Source organism: Capra hircus, chromosome 6, assembly GCF_001704415.2.
Source record: "Capra hircus breed San Clemente chromosome 6, ASM170441v1, whole genome shotgun sequence".
NCBI lineage: Eukaryota > Metazoa > Chordata > Mammalia > Artiodactyla > Bovidae > Capra > Capra hircus.
In genome coordinates, this window is record NC_030813.1 from 103,325,639 (window position 1) to 103,350,337 (window position 24,699).

Consider the following 24,699-nt stretch of genomic DNA (forward strand, 5'->3'; position numbering starts at 1 on the left):
TTCACCCCACCCCTTGTGGTTGGTGGGCAGCGCTGGTGTCCTTATCATTCAGGAGAGGAAACCGAAGTGCTCCTGTACCACGGAGACTGACCATGAGAGGGAGGGGCGGGCACAGGCTCAGGGACGCTGGGCACGAGGCTCCAAGAGCAGGTGTGTGCGGCACTCACTCTCGGTGCTTGCAGAGGCAGACACACTCCACCAACATCTTCTCAGATCAAAGCCGCTCGGCTTACAGTTCCTGAGAGCAGTACTTACAGGGCAGACACTGCCAAGCCCGAGACAAAAGATAGACTGAGTCTGTTGTACAAACACACACACTCACATGATTTATTTTCTCCTGGGTCAGTAGAGCAGATGGCTCTCCTGACTCATCCTTGCTGCCCCATCCTCAGGGGCCCAGGATCCTCCACTCTTCTTCCACTGAGGGAGATGGCCCTTTGGAAGCTGACCTCTGTGCGCCCAGGATGCATCCTGGGGTCCCCACTGGTGAAAGGTGGGCACTGCTTTATGCTGCAGAGTTGGGAAGGGAGAGAAGACCATTTAGTATCAGGAAAAAGTTGTGGAGCCCAAGGGCTGCTTCAGATGGAGCCCAATCCACGTCTGCTCTGCTTATCCCAGATGCTCCTAGACAGACAACTGTGTCCTAGATGGAGAAGTGGGACAGGGTCCTGGACAGAGGGGCCTGCTTGGTACCCCATGCACACAGCTCAGGTTCAGATAGGATGGCTGAGTCACATCATGGTGTGTGTGTGCGCTTAGTCATGTCCAACTCTTTGTGAACCCATGGACTTAGCCTGCCAGGCTCCTCTGTCCATGGAATTTTCCAAACAAGAATCTACTGGAGTGGGTTGCCATTTCCTTCTCCAGGGGATCATCCTGACCCAGGGATCGAACCCCTATCCCCCATGTCTCCTGTACTGGCAGGCGGATTCTTTTCCCACTGTGCCACCTGGGAAGCAGGTCACACCATGAGCCTTGATTTACTCCCCAGTGTCACCCTCTGAGACCCAGAGTTCTGTGAGGTCATAAAACATCTTGAATTTCTGGCTTCCCAGCACTGAGCCCTGGGCTCGAAGGACATCTCGGGATGGAGTGAACTGAGTGGGCCGAGGGGAACTTCAGGAAGCAGAGAGTGAGTGGCAGGAGCAGAGAAGCTGCTGAACCTGCAAAACGGCTTCCTGGACATTACCTGACATTACAAATTTGGAGCCAATGATCAAGAAACGCTTTCTGAAAGCCGACCTTCTTTCACATTATACTGTATCCTGCACACACATTACACAGGCACCACGTCCCATGACTTCCACCATGCCTTCCCTCGGAAGGACACCCACACGAACACACCTGGGCATTAACCAAACCCCACAGCATCTTTTGTCTGTTCCCCAGAGTTGCTGGTGTCGTGACTGCAGTAAAAGGATCCGATTCACAAGGTAAGGAAGAGGCCACAGGGAGGGAGAAAGAGTAGGGGCCCATGGGCTTATCAAGACTGGAGAACACGCCTCCCACCTGCTTCCCTCATCCAACAGGAACCTGAGCCTGGGTAACCCTTCTCCCTTAGGAGCACTCACCACCTGGCACCTCTCCCTAAATCTCACTTGTCTAATTGATTCTTGGGACATATGGCTGCCAGGTTGCTGGACTGGGGCGAGGAGAGTGAGGCAGGTCCTAGGCAGTTAAGGACCTTTGGACAGTGGCTGTGTACCAATCAGTCTGCAGATTTCAATATTTCCAGATCTGGTACCACCTCACTGGTGCATTACTGGCTAACCATCAGCATGGTGCCAGTGAGAAACAGCTGGACTTGTTCACTGACAGCTTGTCTATTTCCTATGTATGGGACGACACCCCAGTCCCCTGCTAATTCACACTGAAGTGGGACTTCACCATCATGGTGAACCTGTGACTCCAGAACACACCACATCAGGCACTGGATGGAGCGCTCACCCCTGGCACCTCTCCCTAAATCTCACTTATATAATCAGTTCTTTGGACATGGCTGCTAGGTTGCTGGATTGGGGCAAGGAGAGTGAGGCAGGTCCTAAGCAGTTAGGGGCCCTAGGACAGTGGCTGTGTACCAATCAGTCTGGCAGATTTCAACACTTTGAGACCTGGTACCGCCTCACTGGTACATTACTGGCTAACCACCAGCACGGTGCCGGCGAGAAACAGATGGACTTGTTCACTGACAGCTTGTCTATTTCCTACGAATGGGACGGCACCCCAGTCCCCTGCTAATTCACCCCAAAGTAGGGGACACCTGGGGTTTGACCATCACGGTGAACCTGTGATTCCAGAGCATACCACATCGGGTACCAGGTGGCACGCTCACCCCTGGCACCTCTCCCTAAATCTCACTTATATAATCAGTTCTTTGGACATGGCTGCCAGGTTGCTGGCTTGGGACGAGGAGAGTGGGGCAGTTTCTAGGCAGTGAGGGGCTCTGGGACAGTGGCTGTTCACCTCTTCTTCCTTCTCTCTTCCTCTCCTCCCCATCCTTGCTTGAGAGCATTTGCCCCGGACTGAATCCATGTGAATTTTGATACTTACGTGTTATTGTTGTTCAGTTGCTCAGTCGTGTCTGACTCTGCAGGCCGGGGCAAATGCTCTCAGGCAAGGATGGGGAGGAGAGGAGAACGGAAGGAAGAAGGGGAGGGGCCTCCAAGCTCCTGAAGCAGCAGGACCTGCTCCATTTCTCTCATTGCCCTTGGCCTTGAGGCTCAGCTATTTATAGAGCAGGGACTGGAGTCACTGCTCCACCGTGATGGTGAAACCCCAGGGGTCCCCCACCTCAGCGTGAATTAGCAGGGGACTGGGGTGCCATCCCATCTGTAGGAAACAGATAAGCTGTTAATGAATAAGTCCAGCTGTTTCTCGCTGGCACCGTGCTGATAGCTAGCCAGTAATGCACCAGTGAGGTGGTACCAGGTCTGAAAGTATTGAAATCTGCCAGACGGATTGGTACACAGACACTCTCCTAGGGCCCCTAACTGCCTCGGAACTGCCCCCTTCCCCTTGCCTCAATATAGCAACATGGCAGCCATGTCCGGAGAAGTTCCCCCTTGTTAATGACTTTTGCCACCACCTCGGGCTTCCCAGGTGGTGCTAGTGGTAAAGAACCCACTTGCCAATGCAGGAGACATAAGAGATGCAGGTTCAATCCCTGGGTCCAGAAGACCCCCTGGAGGAGGGCATGGCAACCCACTCCAGTGTTCTTGCCTGGAGAACCCCAGGGACAGAGGAGCCTGGCGGGCTACAGTCCATGGGGTTGCAGAGCTGGACACGACTTAAGTGACTTAGGACACAGGCACTCACCACCACCTCATTCATAAACAGGAAACGGCAAGATGTGAACAGTAAAAACTTCCAGGGAAGGGATTGGGCAGGGGCGTGGGGAGTGAAGAGGAATGTTCACATTTCATGTTCCCCCGAACAGTCATGTTCAAATATTTACAATGAAGTGGTACTCGTGACATTTTCTTCAGAGAAGGGTGTTGGCACCAGGCCTGCGTGAGACGCAGCATGAACATGCTCTGTGCCTTCGCTCACCTCTCCCCACCAGGAGGACCTCCGGGCCCTCTTTGTCTCAGGAGTTTGGGACTGTCCTCTTGGGTCCTTCCTCTGTCAAGTCTTTCTAGAAGCCCACCTCGCAGAGATAGGGAACTGCCTCACACCTGAGTGCCACAGCATCTTGTCCATGGGGGGCAGCTCTCCTCTGGGACACACTGCACCCCAACAGTCTAGTGACCGAGGGTCTGTCCAGGCAGTTAGAGTTTGAGGCCAGGGGCTTCTCCATATCTTCATCCCCTGGAAGCACCCAGATCAGGGACTGATGCCCAGTGGATGCTGGATTTAGGGTGACAGCGTCACCATTCATCTCCACATCCCTCACACCTAGCACCAAGCTCGGATTCGCTGGCTGTGCAAGAAGTAGGCTAAGTGAAGAAGTGAGGGATGCAGGCATGGCTAAGTGAATGCACAGGAATTTCTAGGCCTCAGTTTCACCGACCAGTGAGGACTTGGAGGAAGCATGTGTGAGGCCAGAGGAGGGGCTGAGGGACTCACCTGTGTCCATTACTCGCAGGCCAAAGTGGGGCAGCATGATGACCATGTTCAGGCTCTCAAACTCCTTCTCCAGGACGACCCCATAGGTCTTCAGGCTGGCCAGCTCCACCTCCAGCCACTGCTGTCGGTTCTGAAAGGAACACCAAGGTGTTCATGTGGCTAGCCCCAAAACTTTCCGAATGAATGAATAGCTGAATGAATGAGTAAATAAGCAGTGAATAAATAAATACATAACTATGTATATAAGTGAGGAAGTAAATAAGTGAACCAGTAAATAAGTACATAATTATAAGGAAGTAAGGATACATGTAAATAAATAGGCGCCAAGTGAATAAGTAATCAAATAAGCAAACAATTAGACAAAAAGGGTCTTGCAGCTGCTCTTGTAGGGCACACACAGAGGCCATGAACATAGTCAATCTCCCCTCCCTGAGTCCGAGGAATAAAACAGCTGTCCCACTGACAGAGCACCACCCTCTCCTCTTGTTAAAAGTACCACTTGGTGCCGGACTCTTTATATCTCTCAGCATTTCACCTGCCCTCCTGCCCAGGTGGTGTCCCTGCCTCCTGTATATAAATAGGCCTGGGGCGTAAGCTCCCTAAGGGTCAGGGAGCTGCCCCAGGCCCACAGCCAGGGAGAGGAGCCCAGACCCACAGCTGGGCCTGATTTCCAAGTCGGTCTTTCTCGGGCTCCCATCTGCAGGGCCCCCAGCCAGGATGCCCCAGGATGGGGCAGCCCCAGGGCGAGGGCAGGATTTGCAGATAAAGTGTGACTGTGTGCCAGGCCCTCGGCCCCTCCCAACATTCCTGGCGAGGCAGACGTGGCTGTCCTCTAAGATGTGGGCTGGGAGCTCAGTGAGCCACTTTGCTAAGAAGGTCCCAGACAGTAAGGGACACCCCCTCCCGGCCCCACGGTTCACACCCTCCCCACCAGCCAGGCTGCTGAGTCAGGGGACCTGGCTGGGCTGACATCCAGGGACCTGTGTCAGGTGGACCATTGCACAATAACTGGGGTGTTTCTTTTTATTTTTTTGTTTGTTTTAAATACTCACTGTTCTTTAATAAACTACACTCAAAGGAGTGCGGCAAACCAGGGGCCACAACATGGGTAGCGGGCCAAGGATATGCAGAAATAGCAGGCCAAATGCCACGGGGCAGGGTGGATGACCACAGAGCCTTGAGTGAAGCCAGCAGGTGAGAGAGTCATTTCCTAGGCAGGTTGATAAGAAGTCTAGGGGTCCCCAAGGAGAGAGGGGTCTGGAATTCTCAAGGAGGAAGAAAGGACAAGCTTTTTTTTCCTTCTCTACATTCCTTAGGATTATATAACAATAATGTATTCTGCCTGAGGACAGTCTCTGGATTAAACCTTCTGGCTAATTCTGTTATCTTAAAATGGAGTAGGTCTGGTGAGGTCTTAACAACCTTTGGATTCATTGGAGAGTATATAACTTCATTGCTAACACTAACAAGGGGGTACTCTTTCTGCCCCCTTCTGATGCCTATGTCAGAAGCTTTCTCTATCTCCTTTATACTTTAATAAAACTTTATTACACAAAAGCTCTGAGCGATCAAGCCTTGTCTCTGGCCCCGGATTGAATTCTTCTCCTCCGGGGGCCTAGAAGCCCGGCGTCATGATTCAACAACAACCTTTCAATGGCATGATTTCTGTACCTCGGAAACAGTCTGTATTTTACAGACAGACACTCCGTATTTTACAAGAATATGCAACAAGAGTGCTCTAGCAGGAACCGTGTGGAGGGAAGCGGCACTGCAGCTTGCAAAGAGTTCTTTTAATCGGACCACGTGGTCTTCCTCTCCAGCTTCCTGACCCACCAGGCCGGGCCCTGAGCTGAGCAGGGGGCTACAGGGATGGGGACTGGCTGCTTCCCTCTGGAACGCCTCACCTGGAACTCCAGCAGCTGCCTCTGCAGGGCCTCCTGCTCTGCTTGCGCCCTTTCTAGAGTCTTCCTGAGCTCTCTGAGCTCAGATTCTTTGACTGGAAGGAAGAAAGAGAGAAGGCCGTCTTTATCTGTTCCTTTCCATCCAAAACCTTCCCTTCTCTTTGAACCACACCTCACATGGGCGGAGGCTTCGCCGACAGCTCAGTTGGTAAAGAATCCGCCTGCAATGCGGGAGACCATGGTTCGATTCCTGGGTCAGGGGGATCTCCTGGAGAAGGGATAGGCTACCTATTCAGGTATTCTTGGGCTTCCCTTGTGGCTCAGCTGATAAAGAATCTGCCTGCAATGTAGGAGACCTGAGTTCAATGCCTGGGTTGGGAAGATCCCCTGGAGAAGGGAAAGGCCTCCAGTATTCTGGCCTGGAGAATTCCATGAACTGTATAGACCACGGGGGTCTCAAAGAGTCAGACACGACTGAGTGACTTTCATTTACTTCACATAGGCAACATTTGAGACCCTGATATGTGCAGGTGACCTCAAAACCCTTTTAAATAGAGTTAATTTTGTCCTTTGATAACAGAAAGGACATCAATTCATTGGGGGAAATGTGGCCGATATAAAAAGGAATAAAGAAAAACATCCTCCTCTTGCCTGCCAGAGATAACCATGGTTAACATTTGCATGGATTCACATATGCGTAGTTTTATATAGTTGAGATCATAAGGAAGTTATGAAGAGCATGGGTCTTGGAACCCAAGGACTTGGGTTTAAATATCAGCTCACTATCTGTGCAACCATGGGAAGTTACTTAACCTCTCTGTGCTGCACTTGTCTCATCTTTAAAAGGAGGTGATACTATAACCGACCTCACAGTACCTTTATGACAATTAAAAGGTAGTTAATGTAAACTTCTTAGACCTGTGCCTGATTCGTTGGAAGGTCTCAGCTATTTTCCATCTGATTATCTTTATTTATTGTTATTCTCCTAATATTAATAACAACCTTTCATTTTTCCCACTTAATATTATAATATAACCTATTAGGTAGGTTACTTTTACTGGGATTATAAAATCTTTAGTCACCAAAGTTACTAGCAAATGGTAGAACTTGATTACTCACTTTGCAGAAGTTTAAAGATGAACTCTTGCAAGAAACACAAGTCAAATGAAGCAAAACCATTCTCTGGAATCAGGCCTCCAAGAAGAAGCGGGTCAGGATACTCAGCTTCCTCCTCTGAGTCCCCTTTGTTCAAATTTTGACCTTCCTCTCCCTCCAGAAGCTCCAGATGTTTCAAGCACTCAGCAGAGTCTTTTTCAAATTCCCCTAAAAAAGCAAAGAAACTCCATGTCAAAGGTCCGCCCCTGAGCACAAGATGAGCAGCTCTTCTGGACCTGGCCCTCTCTTCAGATGTGGGCAAGCCCGTCCAGCCTGAGCCCCCATCCCTGAGTGCCAGGTCCCCAGATGTAAAAGAAGAATGCACTGGGACTGGTGCCGAGTGGAGGCCAGCAGGGGACGCTTCCTGGAGAAGGGGGTCCTAGACAGAGATCGGTATCTTTTTTCCAAACAGTTTTGAGATCTAATTCACGTACCATGCAATTTACCCATTAAAAGGGTATAATTCAATGGGTTTTAACAATCATTTTTAGAATATATTCATCACCACCCCAAGAAAATCCTGGTTCCTTTTAACCATGACCTCCCATCCCCAACCACTCCCTCAACCCTGCGTGCTAAGTCACTTGTGTCTGACTCTTTGTGACCCGTGGACCGTAGCCCGCCAGGCTCCTCTGTCCATGGAATTTTCCAGGCAAGAATGCTGGAGTGGGTTGCCTTGCTTTCCTCTAGGGGATCTTCCCGACCCAGGAATCGAATCCGCATCTCTTTTTCCTTCATTCAGCAGGTGGGTTCTTTACCACTAGCATCACCTGGGAAGCCCCAACCCTAGGCAGCCACTTATCTGCTTTCTGCCTCTACAAATTTCCCTATTCTGGACAACTCATATACAGGAAATCCTACAAGTGGTCCTTTGCGACTGGATTTTTAACTTACCATGTCTTCAAGGTTCATCTACATTACGGCACATATCAGTACCTAACTCCTTTTCACGGCTGAATGATATTCCACTGCGTGGAGGGACCACATTTTGTTTCTTCATTCATCAGCTGATGGATGTTTGGGTTGCTTCCCCCTTGGGGCTACTATGAATAATGTTGTTACGCACATTCATAGTGTTGTGCGAACATACATTTTCAGTTCTCTTAGGTACATACCTAGGAGTGGAATTGCTGGATCCTATATTGGGTGCGCCAAAAGTTCATTCGGGTTTTTCAGTAACATCTTATGGAAAAAATTGAACAAACTTTTTTGCCAACTCAATAGTAACTTTATGCTTAACCTTTTGAGGAACTATCAGACTACATTCCTGGAGAAGGCAATGGCACCTCACTCCAGCACTCTTGCCTGGAAAAGCCCATGGACGGAGGAGCCTGGTGGGCTGCAGTCCATGGGGTCGCTAAGAGTCGGACACGACTGAGTGACTTCACTTTCACTTTTCACTTGGCAACCCACTCCAGTGTTCTTGCCTGGAGAATCCCAGGGACGGGGGAGCCTGGTGGGCTGCTGTCTATGGGGTCGCATAGAGTCAGACACGACTGAAGCAACTTAGCAGCAGCAGCAGACTATATTCCAAAGTGGCTGCCCCACTTGACATTCCCACTGGCAGTGAATCAGGGCTACGATTCCTCTCCATCTTCTCCAAACATGCTATTATTCACCTTTTTGTTAGGACTTTGGAGGATGAACAGGAGGGAGACCAGGTGCACAGAGGTGGGAAAGCCATTCCTAGAGAAGGACAACTTGAGGGGAGAGACAAAGAAACTGCAGAGTACAGAGCTATGGGGACCTTTAGCAGTGTGAGATTCCTGGAAGGTAAGCGGGGTAGGGAACTGGTCCGCTTATCTGCTACAGCCCCCAAGCTCATCATAATAATAGTAGACCCCAGAGTGTGCCAAGCATCACAGAATTATTTTGTTTCCTTACAGCAGCCCGTGAGGTCAGTATTATTATCATTAGTCCCAATTTTGCACTCAAAAAAGAGAAGGCAGTGGGTAGAAAATTCAACCAAGGTGATAAAGGCAGTAAGTGGTGGAGGAGGGAGGCAAACTCAGGTCATTCGTGGTGACAGGGCTCTGCCCACCTAAGATATCACAAAGGCGGGGATGCCTACTATCATCACAGAAAGGAAACACCAAGTATTAAACCCCCAGAGCCCCGTGTGGAGGCAGAAGGCACCCTAGCAGTTGCCCAGAAATGGGGCGTGACTGCTCACGGGTACGGTGCTGTCTGGGCTGATGGAAACGTTCTAAACTGAACTGCAGTAGTCGTTGCACATATCTGGGAATATACGGAAAACCACTCTCAGTGGGTGTGTTTTATGGTGTGTGACTTAGATTCCAGCAACACGGTTAAAACGAGCTCTGGGCCCTGGCTTCCCATCTGTGCCACGTCCTGGTTTTGGTGAGCGGAAACAGAGAGCTGGGCAAGAGACAGCTTCTTCTAGGGCTGGAGCAGGCGATCCCTGGGCTCACACTTGCCTCGAAGGGTACTGTGAACCATGTGAGATCCAGCTCCAAAGGGACACATGGCTAACACCCCCTCCCATCAGCACTGAGACTCAGAGACCCAGAGACTCAGACAGTGCGGCTGCCCAAGGCCCTGCTTTCCCGCAATATCACAGCAGTAAAGGCAGGTGTGGAAACGCTCTCAAGAGCTTGACCGTCAACATAGAACTTGCAGGCTGTTTAGGGGGAACACTAAGCGAGGTGTGCCCATGTCCGTTTCCCTATAAATAGCTTTAGAGGTCCTTGGAGAGTTACTCGGAATCAGAGCCACATGTATGTACAGCCTCACGTCTCCCAGCACATGATTTTATAGATTTTGAAATGAGCCGTAAACCTCTCCAGTGGGTAATTTACACGGTATAACTCTAGGTATCTGAGCTCATGCGTTATACTCAATTGCAAGTAATGAGATGCCTTCTCACCTTCACTGCCATTATTCACCTTCAACAAGACATTACTGAAGACGGTTTATTGCCTTACAAACCCCAGACGAAGGTCAGCTTCCTGCAGATCTGTACATTCCTTCATCAAATGTCTATCGAGAATCTAGCAAGAGATATGTCCTAAACCATAGGCTCCGTCCTTCCAGGACAGTAGACGTGTGGGTGTGTCTATGAGGGTGTGTCTGTGTGTGTTGGCATGTCTGTGTGTAAGCGTGTCTTGTGTCTCTGCATGCACGTGCACATATGTGTCACAGGGCGATGGTAACAGTAGAAGAGGAAGATAATTTCTAACCAAAGGGTACACGCTGGAGGCTCAGGAGTACCCCCTCCCCCCAAGTTTGGGACCAGGAACAACCTTCTAGGAGAGGTGGCATCTCAGCTGCACCAAGCGGGCACAAGGCTCTGATGCCCATCCTCGGAAGAGCCCTGTGAGGCGAGCAGTTCATCTTTCTGTTACAGAGGCGGTAGTGGAAGCAGAGAGAGGTTAAGCAATTGGCCCCAGGCCACTCAGCAAGCAAGGTGCAGAAGACAGGCTTAAGTCAGATCTATTTCTGTTTTAACAACATTAAATAGGTGGGAAAGAATGTCACCCCCTAGTTCTGCACCTGACACGACGGTTTTCCTTCTTTGAGCATCTTCCCTAGTCCCAGAGCGCACCTCTGACTTGCGCAGTTCCAGTCATTACAGGGTCTCTGTCTTCTGTGGGTCTCCTTTCACTTCAGTGCAAGATGTTTTAATGGAAAGATGTTGTATTAATCCATATACTTCCATGTCTTTGGGACAGAGCTCTGCCTTATTCTTGCTGTGTCCCTAGCACCTGGCTCAGTGCCAGGAAGGAATAAGTGCCCAGGAGTTGCTTGTTGAACATATTCATTCATTCATTCTACAGATACACAGTGAGTACTGACTATGAGTGTCAGGCATGGCTCTAGATCCGGGGGATGATGCAGTGACTGAAACGGGCAATAAATCCCCAAACACGAGGGGCTTGTATGCTGGTGGGAGACAGCAAACAATAGCAAAGATGGACAAATAAAAGAGGTCAACAGGAGATGATGGAATCAGGGAGACAGAGAAAGCTGGAGAGGGGCCCTGGGAGGGGCAGGATGTGTGCAGCATGGCCAGGGCTGGCCTCCTGGGGAAGAGGTCAGTTAAACAAGACGAAGGTGAAGTGGGGAGGCGAGAGGGACAGGCTGAGTGCTACAGGCAGAGAGGATGCTGTGCTCAGGCCTGGAGGCCGCACAGGACGGTGGCAAGGTCTGGGAGCCATTAAGGAGGCAGCGGGGCTCCAGGAGGTTCTAAGGGTCCTGAGGGGCGGGGCCAGAGCAGAAGGGCCCTTGTCAATTACGAGGCAAGTCTATTTGCGCTTCCTTGGAAGACCCACTCCCCTCCCACATACCCACCTAGCATTAAGAGTGTTTGAACAGAGCCTGCCTTAAAATTAAATTTAAATGACAAGGAGTCTCTGGGCTGTGGGTTGGTGAACTCCCAGCGTAGATGGAGTCAAGGTGTGCGTTTGCCTTGCCACATCAAGCTGGCTGAGCTTCCTTAGTGACTCAGCGGTAAAGAATCTGCCTGCCAGTGCAGGAGATGTGGGTTCGATCCCCGGGTTGGGAAGATCCCCTGCAGAAGGAAATGGCTTCAGTTCAGTTGCTCAGTCGTATCCGACTCTTTGCGACACCATGGACTGCAGCACACCAGGCTTCCCTGTCCATCACCAACTCCCTGAGCTTACTCAAACTCATGATGCCATCCAACCATCTCATCCTCTGTCGTCCCCTTCTCCTCCTGCCCTCAATCTTTCCCAGCATCAGGGTCTTTTCAAATGAGCTCTTCGCATCAGGTGGCCAAAGTATTGGCATCAGGTGGCCAAAGAAATGGCTACCCACTCCAGTATTCTTGGCTGGGAAATCCCATGGACAGAAGAGCCTGGCAGGCTACAGTCCATGGGGTGGCAAAGAGCTGGCCACAGCTGAGCAACTAAACAACAACAGCTGAGCTGGTTACCTGTGAGGGTCTGCAGGTGCTGCTTCCCCAGCAGGTGCTCCCTCTTGTTATGCAGGGAACTGAAGAACTGCCGGCAGGTCCGACAGTACAGGTCATCGTTCTCATCGCCCTGTGGACAGAGAGAGCTCCTGGTGAGCAGGGAGGCGGCACAGGGATCCTGCCTTCTCCAAACATAAGTGTTAAAGTGTTCGTTGCTCAGTTGTGTCTGACTCTCTGGGACCCTGTGGACTGTAGCCCGCCAGGTTCCTCTGTCCATGGGATTCTCCAGGCAAGAATACTGGAGTGGGTTGCTAATCCCTTCCCAGGGGATCTTCCCAACCCAGGCATTGAATCCAGGTCTCCTGCATTGGAAACAGACTCTCTATCATCTGAACCACTAGGGAAGCCCCCTCTTTGAATATAAAATTAGCTTAAAATGGCACATGGGCTTCAAGGGGTCCAACCGGGTCCAGCTAGTCCCTTTTCCACCTGTGAAATCACCAGCCGGTTTGAGGCTTTTCCGAGCACAGCTGAGAATTTCAGTTCATCCCAAGGTCTGTGTCACTGGGTGGGAGAGAATATTAGGCATGCGGCAAACAGGGTACAACAGGGAGTGTTTGAGAATTGGCAGTTATAGAGGGATAGCAATTAGCCAGGACAGTGGTGGCCAGGCTCTCTCGCCCCATGTCCTTTCCCTTTCACCCTACATCATGTAAACAATGACTCTTCAGGGTTATGTAACGGCTGAGACCATCCACAGGACTGTACACATGCAACATGATACAATTGCTTGGCCACGCACCACCTTTGTTCATGCATACTTATATAAGCACCACCTGAAACGTCCCTTGCTGTTGCACCAGCCTTGAGAGAACAGAGCATGTCTGCAGGTCCCACAGTTCCTTGAATTGTCTTCCCACTTCCCTGCACGCGTCTTGCCTACCCTGGGTTCATCGATTAGTGAGACAGTGGTATTATCTGAGTCCATGACCAATTCTGAGTTTTTCATACATTCAAAGGGTTTGCTTTGCAATGCTGAACAAACTATGACTAAATGACAAAGATGTGTCTTCTTATCAAAACACATATGCACCAACCTGTAGGTGCTTGCCTATCCATGGGCCACTTCTGGAAGATGCACCAGAAACTGGTCATAGTGGACACCCGGGGATGCAGGGACAGGGCGGGTGAGGGAGGGACTGGGTCTCTGGCTGAGCCGAACCCACCTCGCACTGTAAACCTCTGTGCACTGTTTGCATTTCTAAAACCAGGCACATGTATTATTTTTAACTGAAAACTAAAAGAGGTATACATATTTGATTAACGTATTAATTCAGAGATATAAAAACTTGCCAAGATCTGACAAGAGATGGGTCCTAGCACAGGCCTGAAGTTTCGGCTCTTAATATCCTCTCATAATCAAGCTTTGAGCTACATAAAGTTATGAGGAAGGCCAGCCTCAGACTACAGGTGCTGGACTAAGGTCATAGGGTGGGGAAGGAGAAAAAATGAGGTTCTGGAACAGCATAGTCCCTGCTGGTATTCATCCATGGCAGGTGGGGAAAATGGTGAAGATGTGAGCCCGGCAGGGAGATGGAGACCAAGTCACGGCAGGCACTGGGAGCCAGTGCAGGCTCCAGGGAGAGGATGGTTGGGCTGGTGGGAGAGTAGCTGGATGCACAGAGCAGGCCCCTCCAGGGGGAGGGGCTGCTGGGGGGCAAACTCCACTCACGTGGCTCCAGCCTGGGTCACAGAGGGGCTGACCATTCCAGGTGGACAATTAACTCAGGAAGTCCTTCACCTTCTAAGTCTCGAATCATTGTCTAACGATAAAGAATGTTATACTTAATGTTTAAAGTTATTATGAATACATGTTGAAAGTAATAGAAAAGGGATGCGTAAAAAGTAAAAGGTATCCAACATCCCATTTCTACTCTCTGTAGGCAAGAGCTTCTTGTGTAGCCTTCCAGAATGTTTTGATATAAACACATTTGTGTGTGTGTGTGATTAGCTGCTCAGTCATGTCTGACTCTTTGTGACGCTATGGACTGTAGCCCACCAAGCTCCCCTGTCCAAGGAATTTTCCAGGCAAGAATACTGGAGTGGGTTGCCAGTTCCTACTCCAGGGGATCTTCCTGACCCAGGGACGGAACCCACCCACATCTCTTGCGTCTTCTGCATGGGCAGGCAGGTTCTTTACCACGGCCCTACCTGGGAAGCCCCATAAATGCATCTGTCTGGCCCCTAAGATTTACTTTCAGTTCTTCTTCACTTGTTAAATATCTATTTCATCATTACTCAAAACTCTAAGGGGAAGCACCTATGAATTACAACTTAGCTTGGACATCTGAAAACCCAGGTCCCCACCACCCTGTCCTTGACCCTATATGCACACTGTCTGCTCCAGGCGTCCAGAACTGTTCACGGCCCCCACACACCCTGTGCTGCCTCCCACCCCCAGGCCTTTGCACGTCCTGTTCCCTAGCCTAGCGCTCCCTCTTTGCTTCATTTCCATCTGGCTAGCATTTTCTCCAGGAATTTCCCATTTCTTCTTCACGAGCATCATCTCGGAACCCCCTGCCCTGAGACTGGCCCGGACAGCCTCGGGTGGGCTCCATCTCATTGTGCACGCGTCTCTATCACAGCAGATCGTAGTGTTGCACACTTGCCAGTTTGCCTGGACAGGAGCCGTGGGGCTGCGCTTCACTTCACCCACTTTTGCAACCTGAGTCTGGTGCCCCTCCTCCCGTTGAGCTGGATTTCATACATACTTGCCCAAGGAACCCGCAAAGAAAGGCCTCCATAAGGGACTGATGTGTGAGCCACGCTCCAGCGATGCATGAACCCCTGTGCCCAGACGTTCTGTTTCCTGGGCTGCCATAACCAAGTGCCACCAAATGAGTGGCTTAGAATAACAGAAGTTCACTCTCTCACAGTTCCAGAGGCCAGCAGTCTCAAATCAACCTGACTAGTCCAATATTATGATGTGGGCAGGGCCTAGTTCCCTCTGGAGGTTCTGGGAGAAGCTGTTCTTACCTCTTCCAGCCTCTTGGGGTGGCTGATGCCTTCCTTACCTTGGGGCCACATCACTCCAGTCTCTGCCAGTGGTCACGTGGCCTCCTCCTCTTTGGTGTCAAATCTCCTTCCATCTCCTTCTTGTAAGGACATTTATGACTATAAAATTGTTGTTTTTCAGTCGCTAAGTCATGTCCGACTGTGGCATGCCAGGCTTCCCTGTCCTTCATGATCTTCTGGAGTTTGCTCAAATTCATGTCCATTGAGTCAGTGATGCTATCTAACCATCTTATCTTCTGACTAATGCCCCTCTCTTAAGATCCTTAACTTAATCACAACTTCAAGGACTTCCCCGGTTTTTGCTATATAAGGTAACATTCACAGGCCCCAGGGATTAGAATTCAGCTCTCCTTTGAGAGGTACCACTTCTCAGGCGCCCACACCAAATGAGGCTGATTAGTTTAAAACCACACTCCCCCAGTACTTACATCAACTGCCGAGAAGTCAAGGTCCTTGCCCTCAAATTCATGTCCTGCTGCACCTGTTCCTGATAGACAAACAGCATCATTTTACAAAGCACCTGTGTCAGAAAAGGCCTCAGCCGTGTCAGGAGAGAATCAATTCAAGGGTCAGAGGTGCCTCCTGAGGACGAAAACACTTATCCTAAGAGGTCTCCATGTTTCCTGCTGGAGGATCAGTACTTGACTTCAGTTGCTCAATTTCTGGCTGATTCGTGTTGATGTATGGCAGAAACCAAGGCAATATTGTAAAGCAATTACCCTTCAATTAAAAATCAATTAATTAAAAACCTCAGGGAAAATGCATAAATTTTTTTTTAAAAGAAGTCTTAAAATCCCTTATTATAAACCAAGAAGAAACACCACATACCTCTGACTTCAATTTATAATAAACATCTAGCCAGGTATGAAATGAAGATTAGAGAGAAACAAGGAAAAATATAAACAATTCAGTTTTTATTAGCATGGCAGAATCTAGGTTGTCTTTTTAAAAATATTCATTATGATTATATTTATATGGTAAGCTTTTAAAATTTACTGTTTTCAATAAGGCAGAAATACATCTTGTTTAAAAACCAAGTTCTTTGGAGTACCTGTTCCTTGTAATATGGCAACTTGTTGTGTGATGACAATCTACAAATAATCACAAAAATAAGAAGGCAATAGGAGACTAACATGGCTGAAGAATTAAACAAGATGAGGTGTTCTCACACGCTAGTAAAGTAGTGCTCAAAATTCTCCAAGCAAGGCTTCAGCAATACGTGAACCGTGAACTCCCTGATGTTCAAGCTGGTTTTAGAAAAGGCAGAGGAACCAGAGATCAAATTGCCAATATCCGCTGGATCATGGAAAAAGCAAGAGAGTTCCAGAAACACATCTATTTCTGCTTTATTGACTATGCCAAAGCCTTTGACTGTGTGGATCACAATAAACTGTGGAAAATTCTGAAAGAGATGGGAATACCAGAGCACCTAACCTGCCTCTTGAGAAATCTGTATGCAGGTCAGGAAGCAACAGTTAGAACTGGACATGGAACAACAGACTGCTTCCAAATAGGAAAAGGAGTACGTCAAGGCTGTATATTGTCACCCTGCTTATTTAACTTCTATGCAGAGTATATCATGAGAAACGCTGGACTGGAAGAAACACAAGCTGGAATCAAGATTGCCAGGAGAAATATCAATAACCTCAGATATGCAGATGACACCACCCTTATGGCAGAAAGTGAAGAGGAACTCAAAAGCCTCTTGATGAAAGTGAAAGAGGAGAGTGAAAAAGTTGGCTTAAAGCTCAACATTCAGAAAACGAAGATCATGGCATCCAGTCCCATTACTTCATGACAAATAGATGGGGAAACAGTGGAAACAGTGAAATACTTTATTTTTGGGGGCTCCAAAATCACTGCACATGGTGACTGCAGCCATGAAATTAAAAGACGCTTACTCCTTGGAAGAAAAGTTATGACCAACCTAGATAGTATATTCAAAAGCAGAGACATTACTTTGCTGACTAAGGTCCGTCTAGTCAAGGCTATGGTTTTTCCTGTGGTCATGTATGGATGTGAGAGTTGGACTGTGAAGAAGGCTGAGCACCGAAGAATTGATGCTTTTGAACTGTGGTGTTGGAGAAGACTCTTGAGAGTCCTGTAGACCGCAAGGAGATCCAACCAGTCCATTCTGAAGGAGATCAGCCCTGGGTGTTCTTTGGAAGGACTGATGCTGAAGCTGAAACTCCAGTACTTTGGCCACCTCATGAGAAGAGCTGACTCATTGGAAAAGACTCTGATGCTGGGAGGGACTGGGGGCAGGAGGAGAAGGGGACGACAGAGGATAAGATGGCTGGATGGCATCACGGACTCGATGGATGTGGGTCTGAGTGAACTCCGGGAGATGGTGATGAACAGGGAGGCCTGGTGTGCTGCGATACATGGGGTCGCAAAGAGTCAGACATGACTGAGCGACTGAACTGAACTGAACTGAACTGAACTGAGGTGTTCTCTGCTAAGTCTGACAAATGGCATTTTTAGGGAGAAATACATGAACAGAAAATGACAACTGCTCTCTGGGGATCTTAGCTAGAGGTCTCGGCATGATCTGCTTAACTTTGCACATGAGGACCAGAGGCCTCACAACTCCCTCGGAGCCATCTGACAGTCCACTTTGTTAATGCCAATTATAAGCTGCTGCTGCTGCTAAATCACTTCAGTTGTGTCCAACTCTGTGCGACCCCAAAGACGGCAGCCCACCAGGCTCCCCCGTCCCTGGGATTCTCCAGGCAAGAACACTGGAGTGGGTTGCCATTTCCTTCTCCAATGCATGAAAGTGAAAAGTGAAAGTGAAGTCACTCAGTCTTGTCCGACTCTTCGCGACCCTATGGACTGCAGCCTACCAGGCTCCTCCATCCATGGGATTTTCCAGGCAAGAGTACTGGAGTAGGGTGCCTAGACCAGCAGTTTTCAGAGGATTATTTTTATCTGGAGGTGCTTCACTGAAAACAAATATTAAGTGGAAACCCAAGAAGTACAATGGACCAGAGTGGAACTGTCTGTGGACCAACCCGTCCCTCTGCTTGTTTTTGTAAATAAAGTTTTATTGGCACACAGTCTCACCCATTTGTTAACATATTGTCTATGATTGCTTTCCTGCTACAACCACAGAGTTCAGTGGTTGCAACAGAGACCACGGTACCCATAAAGAGTAAAGCATTTACTACCTAGTCCTTTCACAGATCCCTGATCTGGATGAAGCTGGTGGGGGGTTCATGCCCCAGAACTAAGGGTACAAAGTATTAATATCTGCTGAACTCGCTATATGCCAGGCACTGAGTACCAAGCTGCTCTTATGGTTTAACTTGCTCCATCAGCACCAGAGCCAATGCAGGGGGTCCTATTACAGCCCCACTTTCCATATGAGGAAACTGAGGCCCTCAATGCTTTAATGATTTGTGCAAGGTGACAGAGCCAGGATTTGACCCCAGGCATTTGGCCCACTGAGCCCACACCTGACCTCTATGGAGACGGTTTTCCGCCAGGCTCAGGTGGGAAGTAGAAAGTGGAGAACTGACGGGCTCTGTTGGGAAGCTGGTCAGCCCCAGCATGCGGGATGAGGAAGAACCCTTAGGATGAGCCCTGGTGAGAATGCCCAGCGCTGTTCTAGGTCATGTGCACCTTGGTGGGGAACAGGCAGCAAGTAGGGTGGAGTTCCTGTCTCTGCCTTAGGCCTGCATCCCCCAGAGGCACACTACAAGGACTTTGTTGAAAGCATTGTTTTTTTTTGTTTTTGTTTTGCACAGTGATCCCAGGAAATGCTGGTAGAGGAGTGGGGAAGTGAGTCAAGGGAGAGGGGAAAGCCAATAGTGCAGGGGTGGGGTGGGGCTGGCCCTCGCTGAGCAGAGGCCAGCAGTCAACAGGGCGCAGTCCCACCAGAAGCCTCTAGAGGGCGCATGGGACACACTTCAGCCAGGCGGGTAGGGGCGACTTGAGGTCTATCCGCCATTGTTGCCCTTCTTGTGTGCACTGGTTTAGGGATGTTCAGTGTCTTACTTCCTGGCACATCAGGCATGACTCAGGCTGGGCAAGGCTGAGTCCCTACACTAGCAGCATGGACTGAATCAGGGGTGTGTTGGAAATGCAGACCCCAGACCTGCTGGGTCAGAACCTGCATTTTAAAAGGCCTCGGGGTGATCCAGGGCACTTTGCATAACTGAGTTCCATAACTGCCGGTTGCTTTTCTCCTTCTAAGGATTAAAATGGAATCGCTGGCCCAGCACCACTCTGACATTCTCCAGGAGGGGGAGGGAGTGGGGTGCCTCCTCCATAATCAGGCACAAGGTGTCTCAACCCCCCCAAAAAAAGAGCCACAAAGGGATGACGCCAGCTGCTTTGTGTGGGGGCGTGGCTCCTTCCCCTCCTCCAGTTTTGCTCAGGTATAATTGACAAATTAAAAATTGCGCATACTTCAAGTGTTCCGATGACTGGCTATAGCATACCTTACCACAATCAAGTTACATTTTATATAGTCTTTTCTGTATCTGTGGTGAGAGCACTTGTGATCTTGTTGTTTAATCACTAAGTCAAGTCTCTTTTGTGACCCCATGGACTGTAGCCCACCAGGCTCCTCTGTCCATGGAATTCTCCAGGCAAGAATACTGGAGTGGGTTCCCATTTCCTCCTCCAGGGCATCTTCCTGATCCGGGGATCAAACGTGTGTCTCCTGAGTGGGTACTTATGATCTACTCTCAGCAAATCCAATACACAATGGGGAAAGGACAGTCTCTTCAATAAATGATGTTGGGAAAACTGGATAACCACATGCAAAAGAATGAAATTGGACACAACACCACACACAAAAATGAACTTGAAATGGATTAAAGACTTAAATGTAAGAGCTGAAACTGAAAAACACTCCTAGCGGAAAACATCAGGAAAAAGCTCCCAGACATAAGTCTTGGCAATGGTGTTTTGGATAGCACACCAAAAGCTCAGCGACAAAAGCAAAAAATAAACAAGTAGGACTATATCAAACGAAAAAGCTTCTGCGCTGCAAACTACAATGAAAAGGCAACCTACTAAATGGGAGAAGGCACCTGCAAACTGTACATCTCACAAGGGGTTAACACCCCAGATACATAAAGATGTGAGTGTTGACAGAGGCTGAGACTAACAGGGAGCTCTCCAAACCCTCCATCTGCTGTAGAGCATCGCATAGCCCCAAGCCTGGGAGACAGCAGCTGCAGCCCACCCTGGCCAGGCTCACTCACCGCACCGCGCCTGCACCTTTTGCGCTGCCCGCCTGCGCAGGAAGGCTCGGTAAGCCTCAGAGTTCTGGTAGGCCTGCAGCTCGCGGATGTAGCGCTGCTTGTCTTCATCCGCCTCACAAACATACCTCTGGAAGAAGGAGCACAGAGATCCTGTGAGACTTCCCTCATTTGGAGGGGGCTGGTGGGGTCCCCTTGTCCAACTTGCCTCAGTCTCTCTAGGATGCTACCAAGAAGCTATTGCTCATCTTCTACTTGCATACCTCCAGGGATGGAAACCTCAGTACCTAAGAGCAAGCTCACTCATTGTTCGAATGATGCAGACCATAGGGAAGGTCTTCCTTCCAATCAGCTAGAAACTGCCTCCCTCTGGCTTTCACCACAACTGTCAGGTGTGGTCTGATGACTGCAGAGGAGGGTAGCACTATCAGTGGCTCCACCCCCACTGTGGGACCTTACACTTCTATTCAATTATGGCAGTGCTTAAGACATCAGCGCTTAACTTTGTGCAGGGTGCTGGGTGGAGAACAGGTGATAAAGAGATGAATCAGATCCAGCCCCAGGCTACCTCATCTGCTATTGTTTTCCCTCCATCTAGAACACTTGTCTCAGCTTTCCTCCCCTGGCCAAATCTTACTTATCCTTCAAGATCTATCACAGAACATTCACCTCCTGGGGAATTTATCTGATGCCCCCAGGTTGGCTCGGGCAGTCCCACACTGGATTAGATACCTCCTGGATACCACCCCCTGGCCCGGGTAGAAACGTCTGTCCCAGGCACTCCTCAAACTGGATTATATGTGTTCACTTTGGAGGTCCCGACCCCCTACACTATGAACTCCTTCAAAGCAGGGACTTGGACTCACCTTCAGTCACAGAGGCTGGCACCAACTGGTGTAACCCAGGGACTGGTGTGTGTGTGAGTGTAGCCAAAATTTGCTCTAAGAATGCTTGTCAAGTAGTTATTATTCACAGTGACTATTTTATGCACCTGGTAATTTGAAATAAATTATCATGTTAAGCAAAAAAACTTTTAAAGCACTGATGTGTTGAACTGGGGGGTTCCCAGGTGGCACTAGTGGTAAAGAACCCACCTGCCAGTGCAGGAGATGCAAGAGATGTGGGTTCAATCCCTGGGTCGGGAAGATCCCTTCAGGGAGGGCATGGCAACCCACTCCAATATTCTTGCCTGGGGAATCCCATGCACAGAGGAGCCTGGCAGGCTATGGTCCATAGGGTCACAAAGAGCTGGGCATGACTGAAGCGACTTAGCATGCATGTGTTGAACTGGTCCTAACAAAGTAAGGAGCTGAGCATGGCCTCTTTCCCTGGGCTTCTGGAGCCTCTTTCCACCGGGCACGTGGTGCACGGCCTCTGTCCCATTCCTGCAGGGACTTGACTCTGCCAAGGAGACAGCTGACAATGCTGTAGCAGGGCTTTTGAAACTATGACTTGGAAGAGCTCCAGACACAGCGGCTGGGGCAGGGAGAGAGGGAGGGATTTCTGAAATCGTGAAAGTAGCTCAGAGACTCCTTAAAATCTTGGATCAGAGGTTCTGCCTCTCCCTGACCCATAAGAGCTGTCCTGTGCTTTGCAATCACCATGCTTATTCCAAAGACAATTGTCATTTTTGTCTCAGCTGCTCAGACTGGAATGTTGGCAGCTTAAGCCACTGTGACAGGTGGGGACTAACCCTAACCATCTTCACCCAACTTAGTCACGGTAGTTTTGCCTTGATCTCTTTTACACGTTAGCAGGGGTGTGTGGTGGGAACATTTCTTTCCCACTCCTGATGTTTCCTTCTGTAAGGGGGGGGAGCTTGATCCTGCTGGCCTCTCCAGGATCACCCTCCCCTCCACGTGCGAGGAGGGGCTTATCGAAGGGTAAATTGGGAGCCAGAACCAGAGATGCTCCGTGAGGCCCCTCCTGTCTCCTCCCCTGAGACCTGACGGAGACAGACAGCCAGGGTCCCAGGCTGCTCTTGGCCAGAGTCAGGGGCATGCCCTGACTGTGATGGCCAGGGTTTGTCCAATTGTCTGACTGGCTATTGGATCTACTTCCTGAGTGGTTGAAGATCTGAGTAGCAAAGGGAGGGACGCTATTAATTGACACCATGCTCTCAGATTAGGATTTCTCTGTAATAGTTCACTTGAACCAAAGGTTTTCTATGGCAAAAAAAGTTGGAAGTGCAGGGGTTAAAGAAGCTTATCTCAGAGTTTTTGCATTTGACCCAAAGAAATGACACTTTGGAGGCAGCAGGCTTTTCTGGGAATAGTACAGGCTTTGGGGTCAGACATACTTAGAAGGAGTTTGGGAGGGCTTCTTGTAGGAGGTGATGCCACAGCAGGCAGGGCTTGATCAGGGTGACTGAAATGCAGTGGGGGACGAGGTGGCAGAAGTTGACATTGGACATAAATGCCATGATAAAAGCATGACTCTATCCTCTAACTTAGTGTTGCTTCTTCTGTGACCCCAGAACATACTTCCATAGGAGGTTAACAGGAGCTCTGCATAAGGGGTTCCATGGTTGATTACTTTGAGAAAGCCTTTCTCGAGAGGTGGCAGAGATTTTCATGCCCTAGAGTGCTGTGCTCCATCTCGCCCTTCACACCTCATTCCAGGAGAGCATGGACTTCATCTGAACTATTTTAAGTGAATCAAATTATACCAAAAGGCTCCCAAAAAGCCCCGCAGAGGGAAAAAATCTATTTCCCTTGGTCTGCTCCAGAATTTCCTAAACTTATTGGACAATTTAGCCATTTTTCATGGATTCACCATTCTGCCTGACAGTTTGGGAGATAGTGGATGCCAAAGCTGCAGAGACCAGTAATTGCTTTTAAGGGGTGAGGTGGGAGGCACCTCGTGCCTGTCTTCTGGAACATTCCCTCTGGCTCTGGTATGAAAAGATGGCCCAGGGAGGGGGGGGAGCAGCCCCTAATCAAGGCTGCAGACAGCCAGACCCAGTTCTCTGTTCACTCCACGCAGAAGAAGACTTACTTGCTTTTTCTCTTGTGGCAGCTGAGCCCACTGAGCGGCCAGCATCTTCGTGATTTCCGGGAAAGGCAGATTGGGGTGCTGGGCCCTCAGCCGGCTCCTCTGTTCGTTCAGGAAAATCGCGTAACTGCGCCAGGAATGGAACACACAGAGCGGTGCTGAGCTGCTGCTGGAGGGGAGGCCTGCTGCAGCCACTCCTGCGTTCAGGGTTTCATGAAAACCAGCAGCCATGAGTCTGCCCGTAATTTTCAATCTAACCAGTGAAATGGGGGCTATTTGAAGATGGGGAAATACATGAATGGCTGACTTATCCAGAGACTGATGGAAGACTTAAGAGGGATTTCTCCCCTCCCACAGGACGGGCATGAAGACTGGGTGGGCAACTTGCCCAAGCCTACTTGAGCTTCGGTTTCCCCTTCTGTGTTATGGACATAATATCACCTGTTCACGGGGTTGTTCTGTGGCTCAAATGCTCCAGGTACAAGCCCTCCCACCCTCCTGACGGAGGATTTGTGTCAAGGCACAGGGAGAAAGTCTGCAGGTGTTGGAGTAAGACAAACCAGTCTTTGGACCAAAGGCCATGTGCACTGGAGTTATGGGAAAACCGAGAAAAGACCTTCACCCTGAGAAACGTGTGAACCTTGAGGATAAAGAGAAAACCACTCAAGCTTCCAGAAGAGTCAGGTGACCCTCAGAGCAGTGGGAAGTGACTGGCCTGGGGCCTCTTTTCTGCAGCCCAAGATGCCAGGGGATGAGGCACAGGTCTCAGGGCACCCGGGGGTTGCATTTTGAGCCTTGAGGAAGGTTCACTAGATCACCCAAGGCCGTGGAGCCCCAGGTATCACAAGCCTGGAAGGGAAACCAGACACACTGGCCCCATGGCCACCCACTTTCCTGTCTGTGACTCAAGCCCAGCTCTCCTTTGTGTATCAGAACCTTATTCCAGCTTAAAGAACTAAACAACCCTCTCTCACTCCCCGTGGTGTGAGACTCTGTAACAATCCTGAACAACAGATAAAGGCTGCGATGCGACAGAGGCCATCCAGGCTCAGCACATAGCACAGGCCATGTGGTGATGCGACCTTAGCGGTGGGTCAGGTGATCTCCCCATCTTACCCTGTTGTAGGAGCACGGGGAATAGCAAGATCCCTCGGGGGCTTCCTTTTCTTGCCTTTAGGCCAGCCTCCTTTCCTTTTCTGAAAGAGTAATATGCAGGAAGACCTCAGGATTGTCAACAATGATTGACCATATTTGAGTCACAGCCCATAATACGGCAACACACTAAAGAGTCCTCGCCACACTCTACCCACGTGACCTCTGACCTCCTGGCAGCTCTGCAGGGTAAAGACAGTCGTGACCTGAAGATGAGGGAACCAAGGCTTGGAGGAATGCAATCACTGCC

The 24,699-nt window shown here is 49.6% G+C and overlaps 1 protein-coding gene across 1 annotated transcript; it reads right to left on the reverse strand.

Moving 5' to 3' along the window:
• Positions 301-24,489, reverse strand: LOC102188840. The gene is made up of 9 exons (XM_018049711.1): positions 24,414-24,489; positions 23,301-23,424; positions 20,307-20,433; positions 15,519-15,577; positions 12,037-12,145; positions 7,086-7,289; positions 5,970-6,061; positions 4,066-4,195; positions 301-510 (listed from the first exon to the last, which is right to left on the reverse strand). Exons 2-9 carry the CDS (start codon positions 23,343-23,345, stop codon positions 506-508), a joined length of 771 nt encoding a protein of 256 aa, XP_017905200.1. The 5' UTR covers positions 23,346-23,424; positions 24,414-24,489; the 3' UTR covers positions 301-505.

Excerpts from the sequence above, each read along its gene's own strand:
- LOC102188840 (XM_018049711.1), bottom strand. The coding sequence starts at position 23,345 with ATGCTGGCCGCTCAGTGGGCTCAGCTGCCACAAGAGAAAAAGCAA. Across the intron at positions 20,434-23,300 it reads TGCCACAAGAGAAAAAGCAA|AGGTATGTTTGTGAGGCGGA; the intron begins GTAAGTCTTCTT and ends TCCTTCTTCCAG. Across the intron at positions 12,146-15,518 it reads TTGACTTCTCGGCAGTTGAT|GGCGATGAGAACGATGACCT; the intron begins GTAAGTACTGGG and ends CTCTGTCCACAG.